The sequence below is a fragment of the Mytilus edulis genome, chromosome 2 (genome assembly GCF_963676685.1).
Source record: "Mytilus edulis chromosome 2, xbMytEdul2.2, whole genome shotgun sequence".
Taxonomy (NCBI): domain Eukaryota; kingdom Metazoa; phylum Mollusca; class Bivalvia; order Mytilida; family Mytilidae; genus Mytilus; species Mytilus edulis.
In genome coordinates, this window is record NC_092345.1 from 42,244,275 (window position 1) to 42,261,505 (window position 17,231).

The 17,231-nt window shown below is 31.9% G+C and overlaps 1 protein-coding gene across 16 annotated transcripts in view; it reads right to left on the reverse strand.

Annotated features, from left to right (window-relative positions):
* LOC139510179 (histone-lysine N-methyltransferase 2C-like) overlaps nucleotides 1-17,231 on the reverse strand; it is a 75,704-nt gene that overhangs the window by 44,554 nt on the left and 13,919 nt on the right. For all 16 annotated transcript variants that reach the window (XM_071296564.1, XM_071296560.1, XM_071296563.1 and 13 more), the window contains 21 exons: nucleotides 15,938-16,047; nucleotides 15,466-15,628; nucleotides 14,792-14,969; nucleotides 13,314-13,428; nucleotides 12,572-12,762; nucleotides 11,794-11,899; nucleotides 11,446-11,542; nucleotides 10,509-10,624; nucleotides 9,786-9,899; nucleotides 9,098-9,202; nucleotides 8,622-8,735; nucleotides 7,989-8,093; nucleotides 7,327-7,508; nucleotides 6,054-6,331; nucleotides 5,589-5,687; nucleotides 3,848-4,066; nucleotides 2,976-3,143; nucleotides 2,456-2,542; nucleotides 1,772-2,122; nucleotides 877-984; nucleotides 307-501 (listed from right to left, as the gene is read on the reverse strand). In XM_071296564.1, the coding sequence (XP_071152665.1) occupies nucleotides 307-501; nucleotides 877-984; nucleotides 1,772-2,122; nucleotides 2,456-2,542; nucleotides 2,976-3,143; nucleotides 3,848-4,066; nucleotides 5,589-5,687; nucleotides 6,054-6,331; nucleotides 7,327-7,508; nucleotides 7,989-8,093; nucleotides 8,622-8,735; nucleotides 9,098-9,202; nucleotides 9,786-9,899; nucleotides 10,509-10,624; nucleotides 11,446-11,542; nucleotides 11,794-11,899; nucleotides 12,572-12,762; nucleotides 13,314-13,428; nucleotides 14,792-14,969; nucleotides 15,466-15,628; nucleotides 15,938-16,047 (3,201 nt within the window). The remainder of the gene's footprint in view (nucleotides 1-306; nucleotides 502-876; nucleotides 985-1,771; nucleotides 2,123-2,455; nucleotides 2,543-2,975; nucleotides 3,144-3,847; nucleotides 4,067-5,588; nucleotides 5,688-6,053; nucleotides 6,332-7,326; nucleotides 7,509-7,988; nucleotides 8,094-8,621; nucleotides 8,736-9,097; nucleotides 9,203-9,785; nucleotides 9,900-10,508; nucleotides 10,625-11,445; nucleotides 11,543-11,793; nucleotides 11,900-12,571; nucleotides 12,763-13,313; nucleotides 13,429-14,791; nucleotides 14,970-15,465; nucleotides 15,629-15,937; nucleotides 16,048-17,231) is intronic.

The window sequence follows — 17,231 nt, forward strand, 5'->3', positions numbered from 1 at the left end:
ACAAAAATGTCAAGGAAGATGATGAACCAGGTCATAATTTCTATTTTTAAAATTGAGCTTTTACCACATTTTTATTCAATTAATTCAATATTTTTCTTATATTCAATAATAAATCCTGTCTTCAGCACAGTTTTTACCTTTCTATCTTGTGCTGGAAATATAGAAACTAAAATGTGTACTGATTTTGTTTTGTAATTTCCTAACTACAAGTGTGAAAGTTTGTTTTAGGCAGCTCTCTTATACTTTGTGTCATATGAACCATGAAAGGACTGTGATAACAATTATCAAACTCAACTCCCTACTCACCTGCAGGTTGTTTTACATGTCCCTCTTGTCCATCTTGAAGTACCCCTTTAAAAATATCTTCCACAGTTTGTCCATCAATATGAGCTAGACCTTCAGACAGCATCTTTTCAACATCAAGATTGTGTGGACTCAACATGCTCTCCAAATTTCCTGGTAATTCTGATTTGTTCTGGTCACTACCATCTTCAAAAGATTCTGAAATACCATATTAAATCTTAGTTTCTTAAGTAGAACCTTAACTTTTCAATAATTTACAGATCCTTTTCAGTTGACAAAAGTCTCAAGTTCTGACACTGCTGTAAGTTTTGATCTTTTTAATTTATCTTTAAAGACCAACTTTCAACATTAAAAACAACAATAACAGAACTGTTCCTTAGAAGTAATTAAGATTGATTTATTTTTAGTTGCTTAATGTCCAATATTTAAGAAGATTGGGATGTATATACATCAAGCCTACATTCTTTTCTTTTTAATGCACTTCCATCAATTTGAAACTGATATTGGAAAATCTTCATAAAAACATTGAAATGCAAGTTGCCATTTCCGGTCAGGATATATTAAAATACCTACCATCATCTTTGGTTAATTCTGGTCCAATAATACTGAATAAATCCTCATCAGCAGGTACATGTAATTCTGATAAGTCATCTGGTAAAATATCTTTAAAATCACTATCCTCTATTAAAGAGAAAAAAATCATTTGTTTATAGGCAGTATACAAATACAATCTATTCATTTACATAGTCAATAGTGAATATAAGTTGTTTCTCTTCAAAAAACAAAGTAATGATGTAAAACTGTTTTATGTTTTTTCAAGGACCATATTGGTATTACCACTTCATTAAGGACTCATAACAAATTTTTTTCTTCCTGTGATGAATAATATCTCAAAGCTTTTTTTTTCACCTTTAAAAGAAATTAATAAGTCAGAATCATTTCTGACCCCATTTACAAGTGGAAATGTAACGACATAACATTTAAAAAATATTTAAGTCTCTAGACACAAAGTCATACAAATTTCCTAACAATAACTTAAATAAAATACTAGTTATAAATCTTTATCTGAGGTTGGAATTATAAGATGTGTAAAATAGATTTTCAATCTGAAACTTTTAGAAAATATCTCCACACCTAACAAGTGTTTGAGCTTCTGTTCCAGTTTACACATATGAAAATTGTCAGCTAAAAAATCAACATGATGGAAGTGCACATATACATGTACATGTTTAAAACTTTGATTGATTTTGGAACATTCAAAAAAAGCGAAATTAAAGATTAATTTTGGTCTGTATTGTAGGGTTAATATATCAACTCAATTTTTAAACTGTAAAATTTAGAATAGAGATTTTTTTCAACCAGAAATAAGTAAACAGATGTATTGATATTCATTTGCATAAGGCCAATAATTTCTATCCTGCGCAGCTCATATATTCCCATATTTTATGAATAAGAGATTGTACATTACCAATATTATCAATAATATCGTCATTGTCAGCTAGTTTATGATCTTTAGATATAGACACCGGTGGTAACATCTGTTTTAGTGTTTGTCCACTGTCATTCAATACAGATTCACCACCTAATCCGGGTATCTTTGGTGAAAATGGAACTTCTTGTTCCTCCTCAGACATGGCATCTATTTTTAGTCCTTGTTTGGCATCAAGTTTACTTTTATCTAGAATTTCCTTGCCAAAAAATGCCTCTTGAAGATAAGAAGGGAAGCTGTTTTCTAACTGGCTCTTTTTTCTGGCCTGCCTCTTTCGCCTTTGTTTTTGGTCAGGATCAATTGCTGCTTTTTCAATGCCATCCTCTCCAACTGCAAACAAAAATCCATACTAACTAATATTTATTTTCCATATTTACTTTTTGACCCTTTTTATAAAAAAAAAGATAGGTATTTTAACACTTTCAGGATTTGAAAATTTAAGAACAATTTCAAGCCTGTTAAACACTGCGATTTGAAAAAAACAGAGATACACGACACCAACAACACAGCAGAAGAAAAAACTTCATATCACATTTTTCCAACAATGTTCTTTGTTCCTGAATGGCATACTATTAGCAGAGACTATGACTTCCCTTTTGTTCTAATGGAAAGTGGTTAATTTCTTTAAAGAACCTTTTCTAATTGTTTTGTTACTGTACAAACCTTCCTCCCCATCAGGAGCTCCTCCTTCAACTTGTTTACTTTTGTTAGGAGCACGATGTCTTTGCCTGGCTATAAACCCACCAACACCTAATAATATAAAATATGAGCAATTTAAGACGATGAAGTTTGATAAACAAACATAGTTACTAAGACATACATAAGTGTCCAGGTAAAACTTTCAAGTCACAGAAGAATAAACTAGAATAAAGTGATCTAGTAATCACAGATTCCCCTCATAGCAGAAAAACTGTTAAACAGGAAATGACATAACCAAAATTCCAATTGAATGTGACCCTGCATTTTATATTTCATAAAAATGTGTTAAAATCTAAAAATATTTTAACAAATGGTACTTTCTAGAGATTATAAAAAAAAAAGAAGTTAAAAAAGGCCATCATTCTTTTGATCAGTAAATATCAAAATTATAAAAATCTAACTTAAGCAGTAATTTATGATCCATGACATTGGGTTAAAATTTCAACAAATTTTGTTAATTATGTTCTCATTTTGCTTGAATTACCTAGTCCAACAACATTTCTCCTTCTTCTTTTCTTTTCTTCTGCCACGGGTTCTCCACCACCTAATATTGGGACTGGAGGCATGCCTATAGGACTAAGTAGAGTGTCATCTGTATCTCCAAAGGTCATAGTTGACTCACTATCTACTGACATTCTCAGCTCATCTAGTTCTTAAATAACAAGAAAAACTATTGAATATTTGTCTTATATATTAGTCTTACCAGTATGGTCAATACTACTTGAACAAAAAAAGTTTCTGAAAAGGCAACTTATGAAAGTCTTGACCTCAGATCTATAAACTATAAAAACACTATAAACGTTGTTGACATAAGTATGTACATTTTCAGTCAGCAGTTTATTTCTTATAGGCTGCATGCATATAATTTTATTTTTTGTTTTCTTGACAATGTGATTTTAAGTCAATATTTTGAAATCAATTAACATGCCTCATTTACTTTCTGTTTATAAATGAAAGGAAAAGGTCTCAAATCACCAAAATCAAATCCTGCTCTGTCTCAACAAATACCAAATTATTCTAAAATGTTTAAAATGTTACTAAAACAGAGGAAACAGCATGGAAACCTCATATGAGGAGACTGCCAACAAATCAAGACAAAATCTTGCACACATTTATTCTTACATTATAGATATCATTCTTAATTTATGCTACCAAAATATTGCATAAATCCAATAAACATGCAAGGGCTATTCCATTAAAATGTATGTGGGAGGGTAGGAATGGAAGTTTAATTATTGAATGTTGGTGATTGGCATTATGCAAAATTATCTAAAAATGGTTTTTGGTTATATAAATACTTAGAAAGTCCCTTCCAACACTCAAACATACAATTTAATGAAGTTATTGAGATCTTACCTTCATCTCCATCTATTGACGACTGAGTTGAAAGCATTCTAGCAATAGATGGTGTTTTAAATTGTCCTTCCAGCTGAGATTTCATTACTATTTCTGGTTCTACAACTTTCTTCTTACGTAGACGTTTGACCTTAGGTACCTGTGCCATTAAGGTCTGTATTAAATTAATTCCAGGTTGATTAAGGTACACTCCATCCATTAAGAATCGCTTTGGAATTTCTACATGAAAAAAATAAGTCTATCCATATAAAATCTTTTTTGTATATATCCAGTAAAAGAATATCATTTCTATGTTAAGAAGCAATTGTGTAAATGGTAAAAACATTGAAAGTTAACCCTGCAATTCAGGGCTCACGATACCAGGCGACTTGGGCGAAGAAGTCGCCCTCCCGACCGTCACTTCGCTTTCCCCGACCCCCAAAAGCGAAAACAAGTCGCCCTGTTCTTGACGAAAGTCGCTTTCAGTCGCTTCCGTCATCGGACATTTTCAATTTTTACCAAGTTGATGAAACATTAATTTTTTACTGATAATTAAAGAAATTCAGACATAAACTATTCATTATCTTTAGAAAAGAGGTTGAAGATTGTCTTCGCAGTGTGTATCAGGTTATTTGATAAAACTTCGTGCATTTTCGCAAGTTCCGGTGCTTGTTACTCGAAAACGTACATCAACCTAAATTTCGGCGGCAAAATAAGTTTGTTACTTCATTTAAACGTGATAAAAGTTGCCTCCAGTAAATGTTTAATCCATTTATTGCATTAAAACCGTCATGTTCCTTTCCAAATAACTTGTCAAACATCGTTTATTTTTGTAAATTTTCTTGCATTCGTCCGCCATTGACCGATTTCTAAACTACAGATCTGAACCGTACCAGCTATGACCGAAATCCATACTTTTAAAATAATTACTACGGACGCACGGATGGAACAGCTGACAGAAGAATATTGACCCCAAAGGGAAAAATTACGCATCCCACACACATTAAGAGACTTTTGGTTACATCTAATTGATTGGTGTATATAATTCCCTATATTTTTTATGAATGTTTCAAACTATTGATTATAAAGTTGCTGAACTCTGAGACTATTATACTAATATCAATATATTATGGCCCAGCTTAATAACTTTTATATTTTATTTTATGAGAAACGCTGAATTTCATACACAAAATAATTTTTAATTAAATTGTAATTGATATAATTTCTTTACATTTTTTAAAATATTTTTTTTTTTTAGTCCTAGATATTTAGTTGGTAGTTTCTCACAAGAACCTTAGTAAAACTTAAACAACTTTTAATTTCAAATGTTACTTTAATTGTAATTTTTTACTCATTATATAAATTGAACAACATAAAAAGAACATTATTTACATATGGCCCTTTATACTATTGTAAAATCCAAACATTGTAGCGCACCCGCGCGAATGAGCACTTCTCTTTCAAATCTCACCACTTCTCCCTATCAATTTCAAAAAGAGAAGTCACTTCTCCCTATAATTCTGAAGTAGTGTGAGCCCTGCAATTTGATTTTAAATTGATACAAAGTAAGGTTCAATGTAAGGTCATAAGTATTGGTCAATTGTGATTTTTTTTAAGGTAGTAATGGTTCATATCTATTTTAATTGACTTTAAATAAAAACCTAAAAGGAAGGGACATACTTATTCAACTCATCATGAAAAGCAGTACACAGAGATATTTGGCAGGTTTTTTTAAAGATAAGTTATTATGTTATGAACTTACCTGGCTCTCGTATAGGAGGTGGCAATAATGGCAATAATGGTGGTGTTGGTGACCTTAATTCTTCTGGTGTAGGAGGTGAAGGTGGTGGTGGCGGTGGCACTGAAAATTAAATTGACAAAGTAATTAATTAGTGACATAAAGATACATATATCATGCAGTAAATATTGAAAATAACAAGCACTTTGATGTTATGACATTTAAATGATATGTTTCCTAACTGGAGGGTTATTGGAGGAGTTTAAACAATTTTCAATCTCCATTGTGAGGTCTGTTGAAATTTCAATTCAAAATCTAAAATGAGCTGTTAATAATAAGAACTTAGTTTTTTTTATTTAGATGCAAATATAAACAAATGCCTGCTCTCATCTCTAATTAATCATATTTTTCAAGAAATTTTTTAAGTCACAAGAAACAACTTTTTACATCTATAAATAAACATAACAAATATACCAAAAAAAGACTTACAAGGTCCTGGATGTCCTGTTCTTGGTCGACAGAATTTACAATTGTATCCAAAGTCAGCAGCTCGTTCAGTTTCATCTTCATTTTTTAATCCATCACATAATGCATGAAGCCAGCGATCACATGCAAGACATTGAATAATAAGTTCCTCTTCACAGTATGATCTACGACAACATGGACAACAGATTTTACTGTTACAAGGTCCACATTGTGTATAATTGTTCTGCCATTGACATCCAAACCCTGGTGATGTTGTTCCACAATATACACATTTTACACACCTGCAAATTATTCAAATGAAATACTGCTAATGTGTTGTCTTGAGAACTAATATTTCAATATGAAGTTTAAACAGCTTGCCTTGGAATTAGGCAGTGGTAAATTTGAAAATAAACATACATTCAAAATATGCACTTATTTACTGGTTTTGATTTAAAATGTATACAACGCACTGCATGTAAAGGGGAGACAATTCTGTAAGATCTGATTTTAAACTATTACTGTTGATTCATTATTTTTTGCAGGATACCAATTTTAGCGGATTTCATGGGTACAGGAGAACTAGGAATTTAAAAGTTCACTAAAAATCAAAAAAAGTTCTATTGACTTTATGTTGACTTTGGCACAACCACGGAATTGAATATCAACAAAAGTGTTAGTTTGCCTTAATCTACCAAAATTGGTACCCACGAAAATAAATGAATCCACAGTATGCTAAAGAAAAGAAAATTGCAAGTAAATATGATTAACATTATATTCTATAATTTAATTCACATGCTTTGTAGTATTTCTGACCATATTTTGAAAAAAATTTATAATTTTACAAAGTCTTAACAGGACGCATGTCCAGAATATCACAATAACAAGAATGTGTCCACAGTACACAGATGTCCCATTAGCACTATCACTATTTTTTATGTTCAGTGGACCGTGAAAATGAGGTAAAAATCTAATTTGCCATTTAAATTTAGAAAGATCATATCATAGGGAACATGTGTAATAAGTTTCAAGTTGATTGGATTTCAAAATTCATCAAAAACACCTTGACCAAAAACTGAAACCCGAAACAGGCCGAACGGACGGCTGAACCGACGGATGGACGCACACACCAGAAAACATAATGCTCCTCTACTATTGTAGGTGGGGCATAAAAACTCTTCAATTTTCTTTTTTTTTGAAACTGTTCCTCCCTAGTCACTCACCATTTCCATTTGCATGTGCCTTTAGGTACATGGTCTAACGGTGGTTCTAAACAGTATATATGATAGTCACTCACCATTTACATTTCCATGTGCCTTTAGGTACATGGTCTAACGGTGGTTCTAAACAGTATATATGATAGCTGATATCACATTCGTCACATAAGATCAAGCGTCCTTCATCATGAGGTTTACCACAACCTTCACATACTGTACAATCCAAACACCTCCAGCCTTTCTGGAGAACAACTTTAGTCACCTGAAATAACATAAGAAAAGATACATAAGCAAGAATGTGTCCATAGTACACAGATGCCCCACTTGCACAATCATCTATGTTCAGTGGACCGTGAAATTGGGACAAAAACTCTAATTTGGCATTAAAATTAGAAAAATAATATCATAGGGAACATGTGTATTAAGTTTCAAGTTGATAGGAATTCAACTTCATCAAAAACTACCTTGACCAAAACTTTAACCTGAAGAGGGACAAGACAGACAAACGGACAAACAGACAGACAGACAAATAGGTTTTTCTTTAGGCTGAGGATATCAACTTTTACATTTAAAGTTTTATTCAATTAGAAATTCCAAAAATGGCAACTTCAAAAGATATTTACACCAAAAACTATATACCGATCTTTCTAAAATCTTAGTCCTTAAACTAAATCTTCACATTTTACAATCCATAGAATGTTTGTTTTTTATAATGTTTATATTGTTCTATAATTAACTTTACCTTGACTCCCACACAATATGGATGATAGCATTGTCCACATTGTGTACACACAATTAACTTTCCTTCTTCTCCTTTACCAAAACTTCCACAACTTTTACAGACATCCTAAAATGATAAAATGTTTCCAACATTTAGTCAAAGTCCTGATCCTGGAATCCCGGGCTTAAAAACATGAAATCCCGAAGTCCTGAATTTTTAAAAAATCAAATCCCGACTTCCCGAAATTCGAAAAAGAATTCCCATTTTCCGAAAGGATCAATCCCTAAATCCCCAGCTTAAAAACACACGATCCCGACGTCCTGAAAAAAGGCCATTGAATACTCATTTATTGTCATGTCACATTTTAGTTGCTTTGTTGACAACTGTACCATTAATGTCATTTGCAACCCTTGGATTTACTCCTGTTTTTTTTAATGAATTGAAGAAAACTTGCATATTTGTGGATATTTGATTTCCAGGATTTGCTTAAGTCGGCACAAAACCTTTTAGATTATTTGCCATTCATAGGATATATAAATAAGTTGTTCATAAGTAAGATTTGGTATCCAACGAATAATAATGAATCTACAGTATTTCCATTTATTCATTATAAACACCTACTTAGAACTGCAACCATATCTAATTTTGTTATACCTGATTAAGAACAAAGTGATCCTCAGCATCAGCCATGATGAGTGTTTGAGGATGATCATCTTCATCATCTTCATCTTTGACCTTGGCCTCACCCACTGTAATTGCTACTCCAAGCTGCAGTAAAAAATAGACAAACATTCCATACAATTCATTCAATTTATGAAGCTACAAATGAATTGTATCCTTCAAATGCAACAGTTAACTGTTTGATTCATTTCCCTTATATAAGATCATTTTAAGTTTAGGAAACATATTTGTGGCACCAAACTTCACTCTTATCTAAATTTTAATCTAACCCTAAAATAAAACTTCTTTATTTATCCAAAATTATATTAAAAATTCTCACTGACCACAATTCAAGATCCTCTTGTAAAAGTCATGATAGTTTGTAAGTCTAAGGTCTAGAGGGGAGCTAAATAATATTATTTAGTAAAAACTTAAAATCCTGTTAAGAAATATTTCCTATACAAACTTACAGGCCCTGTTGACCCCAATCCAGTCTTAAGTTTGGGTTTGGCTCCTCTTTTTCTTTCACTGAAAGATGAAGTTCTTTTCTTTTTTTCTGCTAATGGTGGTCTACCCTGAAAAAAACAACAAAGGAATACTTATTTTCTCTACAACAAAAATGAAACATCAAAAACAACAAAAATAAAACTTTTAATTATAGTCAGTTAAAGAGTTCATCAGAGCTCAAGTTTCATTGTTACTGTGTACATATAAGCAGACTTTTAATAACATTTACATATGTAATTACTTAGAGGGAATTCAGAGCAGCATGCTGTTTCATAGAGGATAGTACTTCCTCAGAGCCAGTAAGAGTTCATGCATCACTTACCTTGATTTATTGCATTACTCTTATTCATTATCTTTATAAGGTGCTGGCACATCCATCATAAAAGTTCTTTTGTTTAGTGTTGCCAAATTGAATATTTTACCAAATCAGTTACTGAGATATTCTGTTGAGTGTTTGACCTCTATTAAAGTTGATGTTCAAAGATAATACATAATAATGTGCAGGGTTTTATAAATTATAAATTAAAATTGATCATGACATGCTTGACTAGATCCTTTTGATCATGTCTGCATGTGACTGGCACAATCAGGTTAAGCAAATTTTGCCTTACACAATTTTTTAATCAGTATTGCGTTTCCTTTTTAACTTACCCTTGTTTTTCCTACAGCTAATTTCTTCCTGCTCATAACACTAAGCTTTCCACCCTTTCCACCTGTGCTATGTTCTGGATGGGGATAGCTTGACTGTCCTAATTGCTGTGCCCCCTGTGAAGAATTATTAAATCAAAACATCTTGTTTGACTTATTGCTGTGTTTAAAATCTGTACATGTAGTGTAGTAAATATTTTTAATATTGAAGATATTTTTTGAATTGGTGGAAAAGAAAATAGTGTCAAGGTCATGCGATATCTGTTAAAATAAAATTCACATATATTTTGAATTTTTCTGATTACAACCAACTGATGACCAAATTTCGATATATCATATTGTTATAAAAGGCTTAAAATCGCTGAATGGAAATAAAACATACCTATCACTTATACAAATGAATGTTTAAAAGTTACAATTTACAGGATTCAATGTGAAAATCTTATAAAGCTCAAATGAACAGCATATGATAAGAAATGAATAACCTTAAAGATGAAAACTGATAACATTTCTCCATTTTCAGATGATTAAAAGACACACCTGTTGACTCAAATAAAGTCTAGAGATTGAACATGAAACTCAATAGCATTGGTATTTTGTCAACTCTGGACAGATTGAAGATGAACAAGCCACTTGAGATAGCCTACAACATCTTCATGTTTTTCCAAAGTAAAGAAGATGTCCTTGATGAAGATGCATGTTTTAATAAGTTTAATCCTTTCATACCTTTTCTATAACACTAATGTCAATGTCCATACTGCAAACAGAGTCCTCGTTCAGGAAAAAGTTACTGTCTAACTGAGAAGAGTTGTCTCCTATTGAAGAAATGTCATAATCTGGATCTGTGTGAGAAAAAATTACATAACTTATCAACAGTGAACAGCAAATATGTTGAAAAAACACAAAAAACAATAAAAACATGTACATAAACCAAGTCTGTTTTCTTGTTTGAATTGTTTAAAATTTTGTCATGTCAGGCCTTTTGAAGCTTACTTTATATGGTGGGGTTTGCTCACTGCTGAAGGTGACTTGTAGGAGCTAACTTCTCTCTCATTTGGTAGATAGCAATATGACTCGCAATCATACCACATCTTCTTACTATTATATCACAAGATTTTCTAGAATATTGTAATATTATAATTTCAACTCATCAAAATCATACATGAATGAAAAAAGTAATTACTTCTATATCTGGGTTTTTTCATACGCAGTAAGAACAATATGAAATGTGTCTTCAACCAAAGAATTTTATCAACTCTTCCAAAATCAGACATAAAATAAGAACTCTTATCTTTAGGTTATCGCTCAATGAATACCTCACTTGTACTCTATAAAAAGACTTTCCTTCATAATCAACAATTAGATCAACATTAAACCAAGTTCTCGCATACACTGTTACCTTAAGAGGAAAACAGCTCTTTTTTCTATGCTTTTTTTTTATGAAGTGTCAGCAATTGCAGGAACCCAGACTTAAAACACAATAAACCAAAAATAAAAAGATTTTGAGCCAGTGAATCACATTAACCTTGCCTTTAAAAAGTTGATATAAGCAGAAAATAATTCCTTTTTTACAATAAAAGATCAACAAGTAATTTTTTCTCAAGAAATATGTCCAATGCTATCAGAATTGTTCGTAGTTATATCTCGTCATTATAATTTGTACCTTTCATAATAAAATCATCACTTGGAACTTTCATAAATTCATCATTACTCTCTTCAGGTGGTCCTGGGAAAGAATAGGATGGTAGATCTATGTCCATCTATCAAGTACAAATAAAATACATTAAATATAAACAACCTTAAGATTTCAGTATACGAAACACTTATACATTATTACTAAGTATATTATTTTTATTTTGAGAAAAAAAAAAAACACTTACAGTCATTGCAGAAATTGAAAAACCCATTGTAAAAAAATGTCTTCGTTAAGGTCTATCAATGAGAACAGGTTGTTATTCATGCATATTATCCCCCTGATTCAAAACCAATTGACAACAGGCTAAGTATTTACCTCAGGTCCATTTTTACAGGTTATACAAACATATTCTGGTTGCTGCTCTCTTAATATAGGATCCATATACAACTCTATGTTTTCATCACATCCTCTGTGCACATGTCTACAAACAAATTCATAATCAAAGGTTGCTTTGACAGAAAAAAACCATGCCTCTCCTTTTCCTCATATCTAATTACAAATGATAGTAGGATTGTAGCTACAAATTATACATCTTAAACTGACAACATTTTGAAATGCAAAACAGGCAAATATAAAGATATAACCCTATCTACATTTTTCAGTTTTATCAAAACTGTTTAAGCCTCATATTGAAATAAAATTAAAATATGACTGTGGACATTAATGCAATTTTCCAAGTAAGAAAAGACATTAATCATATTCAAACTCTGTCTGCTTCTTCTTAGCATTGTGTACGAGTTCTTGTAAAATTTGGATGAAATAAACTTAGTTAGTGTGTAAACAAAAACATTTGAAATTTTCCAAGTTATAAAGGGGCATAACTTTAGTATGGTAAGACTTGAACTCTTTGTCTACCAGTTTTTGGTTCTTCACATTTTGTATGAATTTTATAAAATTTGTATGGCAGAGACAAACTTAAAGAGTGTGGAAACGAAAATTGATGGTCAAGGATGACACTTAATATCCCTTTTGACTACGGATGGGTATAAAAATCTGTATTTGTAAACATGGTTAGTCCAAGTTTTGCTGTAAGAGACCCTGAAAATCAATGAGATATATATGTACAATAGCTTTAAAACGAATACAAACTTACTTTTTGCAGGAAGTACATAGTAACATAGCATTACTGGTAAACTGTCTGTAAGCCTTTCTACAGACAGGACAAAACAGTCCCTTGTTTCTTTGTTGGTAACAGCTATCACAAACAGAATAATTATGGTGCCATCGAGAACTTGGACCACTTCCTGGAGTGCGTGACTCACAGTCTGTACATACACGACAGTTCTAGAAAAAGCAACATTTCATTTAAATAATTATACTACACCAAAAAGGCAATTTTAATTCTTTGTAAATTGTATGTAAAATATGGACAAGGCTATGATGTAGATGTATATGAAAGTAAATCATATATCAATGGAATTATATTTCTATTATTCCGGATCTCATCTCGTTCGTAAAATGGCAGTTGTTGAAATGGATTAAGTGTAATCTAGTGTGTCTCATTGATTGCAGTCTCAGTTTTTGTTTTTAGCATTAGACCATGTGTTGATTTTTCGTTTGAATTTTTTCACATTTTCTAGCTTACTATAAGGTATGCTTATTTTTCATTGTTTAAGGCCTAGGTAACCTGTATTTAATTACATCAGAATCCTTTGGTCTCAGGAAGATAAATGTTTCATTACCAATCATGTGAAAGCATTGGTTTATATTTTGACCATTGCCAACAATTTAACAATGACTAATAAGACACAGGTTACATGGTTAATGCTATGAACATATAAACAGGTTAATCACGTGTTAAACGGCTTTCAAATTATATTCAACAAAAAACTTACTTTACATTTCCATCCATTTTTTGGGATAGTTGTCATAACTGGTTTGAGGCAGTATGTATGGTAACCTTTATCACAGGTGTCACAAACCAACATTTTATTGTCATCTCCAGCTTTTCTGAAAAAAAAGAAAAAAACATTGTAAGAAAACTATCTGAAAATGATGGAAGTTGCATACAGTTCTCCAACCAAAAGAAAAAGTGAAATTGTTTAAGTAGACATTCACATGAATGATCAACTGACTAACTTTTCATGAGTGTATGTTGTACTGCAGAATGAACATATTTGTTTTTCGTTAATTTTTTTGGTACAGTGAAGTCCCCGGTGTTCGCGCGTCAGGTGATACCACGCATTGGCTGATTTCATCATATCAAAACAATAACATAAATAAAATTGTTCTTGTTATTGTTTTAGCATTCCAAAGGGATAAAAAAAGAATAAAATTGATAAGTTCAAGAGTTGAATAATAACTGCAATCCTGTGATTAACCATATTTGGCCAATCTCCATTAAAAAAAAAATCATCATCAGATAAGATTTGTTATTTCTAAGTCAATTTTATATAAGATTGAAATAATTTTAGCTCTGCATCCTTAGCAGTGTGCTCAGTTCAAATTCAGCTATATTTCGTAGCAGAAAATCTTTTCTTTATTCAAAATAACCAATTTTGGAAGGCATGCACGAAATCACCGGACATTGGAGGAATTCTCAGAACAGGGTTTCCCTAATTTTGGACACACATTGAAAAAAAATTTGACGGTAAAACCAAACGAACAGATAATTTTATCAAATAAAAGTATGTTATAAATGTTTACACAATATTATTCAATTACTGGTTTTATCAGTTGAATGAAGTTAAGTCATAGTTCTTAGGTGCATGGATACACCGGACTGCACCGTACATTAATTAGGCTGTTAATTTTCTTGTTTGAATTGTTTTACATTTGTGATTTCAGGGTCTTTTATAGCTGACTATGCAGTATGGAATTTACTCGTTGTTGAAGGCCGTACGATGACCTATATCTGTTAATATCTGTGTCATTTGGTCTCTTATGGAGAGTTGTCTGATTGGCAAACTTCTTTTTATAGGTATGATGTCTGGTTTATAATGCTGGATTTCAACGAAATGTACACTGACATTAATCATTAATTCTACTCGTCATTTCATTACTAGCATAAATTGCAGTTGAAATACTATTTTATCTGACAGAGAAATAACCTCAGACGTATGTATTATTGATATCTTATGTCGAGAAGTAGATAAGGACAAACTTAAACTTTACCTAAAATAAATGTGCAGTTATTTACACTGAAGTTAAATTGCAAATTGGAAAAGCAATTCCCATTTCATCGTAAGTGAGACATGAGAAACCTTGTTTTGGAAAGAGTAATATCAACTTTTTATAAAATCTTAGACATTAAAATAGTATGATCAGTTGCTAAAGGTACCAAGTTTCAGCTAGATGACAAGGATTACTATACCTGCACTTTTGACAGACTTTACAATCCGGACACTGCCAACCGGCTCTAACCTCTGGGGTCAAGGACACTACAGGATTCAGACAATTACTATGGTAGTGGTGTCCACAACTGGTACAAAACAGCTGTTCTAATACATTTCCTACTGTGTCACATATCACACATAATGCTTCCTCTGCAGCTGGAAAATGAACATTATAAAGTTTAAAATAAGGAAAAGCATGATAAATTCATATCATGGTCATATGTAAAACATCAGTTTCTTTTTAAAAGAGAGTTCAGTATTATTTGTGACAAAGTAAGGTGCTGTTTTACTAAGTAGTTAGTACTGTAAATGTACTCTTATCTAATTTAAAACAATTAAAGAGTATCACCAATTTTTGGTAAGATTTTGTAGGAGTAATCAACTCTTGGAAATAAACTAGAGGTTGAAAGGAATCTATATTCCTCATTTACTATTAAAGCAAAATATTAACTTTAATATGCTCATGTCAGATTAGTTTTAGCAGCTGAAATGTCCACCAACAAGAGTGTTAACAGTAAACACAAGGACCTGTTTAACAATGGAGGTCAGCCATATAGACAAAGTGTTTCCTCAGTCTCAAATAGTAAAAATCTGTTTGAGGTATGTTGTAAATAAACAAAAACATCAAGTTAAGCTATGATAAAATACCCACCTATGGCATGAGCCTGATCTGTATGATCTGGACAAAGTAATGTCAGAGTTTTGATATCCTGAAAGCAACCCCTTGCAGCTGCACAGGGATAATGATACATATTATCACACTTCTGAATGCGACATTTGATAGTTGACCCAAATCTATGGCAGTAATTACATTTCTGAAAAAGAAGTGAGGTAAAGCATATAAGGTAAAGTTCAGAACATTTTAAAGGATTTAATTTTCATCAACATTAATTTCCTTAATTGCTGCATTATTATCATTAGCAAAATAAGATCATTTAAATCTACAATCATAAATACTATTTTTTTAAATATACTTGTTTGGAATTTCAAGAGGACACCAAGGAACTCAAGAAACCTGCAAAAAAAAGTATAAATCAAAACATTATTCTGACAATGTTCACACCTGAAGATGACATAAGTGTTTCATTGATTTTTATAACTATTGATACCATTATATGGTTTACCTGTGATATTCCACCAAATACAGCTTTGTCCACATACAACAAAAGTAAATTACAGGATTGGACCACTCCCTCAGACCAAGCAGCACAACAGTGATGGGCCCAAACATGTCCTGAAAATATTCACATATTTATCATATATATTCTATAAATCCTAATCTTTTCTAAAATGTCAACTTCTATTTTTGAAATTTATGTTCATAGAAGGTGCAGAAAGTAATAAAAGAAGATTGAACTTAGATGCTCTAGCTTGTAAATATAAGGCAAATTCAGGGCTCACGCTACCAGGCGACTTAGGCGAAGAAGTCGCTTTCCCGACCGTCACTTCGCTTTCCCCGACCCCCAAAGTGAAAACAAGTCGCCCTGTTCTTGACGATACTCGCTTTCAGTCGCTTCCGTCATCGGACATTTTCAATTTTTACCAAGTTGATGAAGGCAATGAAACATCAATTTTTTATTGAAAATTAATGAAATTTAGACATAAACGATTCATTATCTTAAGAAAAGAGGTTGAAGCATTGTCTTTGCAGTGTGAAACAGGTTATTTGATAAAAATACAACTTTTTATCACTTCGTACATTTCCGCAAGTTCCGGTGCTTGTTACTCAAAAACGTACATCAACCTAAATTTCGACGGCAAAATAAGTTTGTTACTTCATTTAAACGTTATAAAAGTTGCCTTCAGTAAATGTTTAAACCATTTATTGCATTAAAAACGTCATGTTTCTTTCCAAATAACTTGTCAAACATCGTTTATTTTTGTAAATTTTCTTGCATTCATTCGTCCGCCATTGACCGTTTCTAAACTACGGATCAGAACCGGACCAGCTATGACCGAAATCCGTACTTTAACAATAATTACTACGGACGCACGGATGGAACAGCTGACAGAAGAATATTGATTCAAAAGGGAAAAATTACGTATTCCACACACATTAAGAGACTTTTGGTTACATCTAATTGATTGGTGTATATAATTCCCTATTTTTTTTATGGATTGTTTCAAAGTTGCTTAACTCTGAGACTATTAATTATATTATGGCCTAGCTTAATAACTTTTATATTTTTTGATGAGAAACACTGAATTTCATACACAAGATAGATTTGAATTAAATTGTAATTGATATATTATAATTTCTTTACATTTTTTAAAATGAAAAAATATTTATAGTAAAATCCAAACAATGTAGCGCACCGTGCGAATGAGCACTTCTCTTTCAAATCTCACCACTTCTCCCTATCAGTTTCAAAAAGAGAAGTCACTTCTCCCTATAATTCTAAAGTAGTGTGAGCCCTG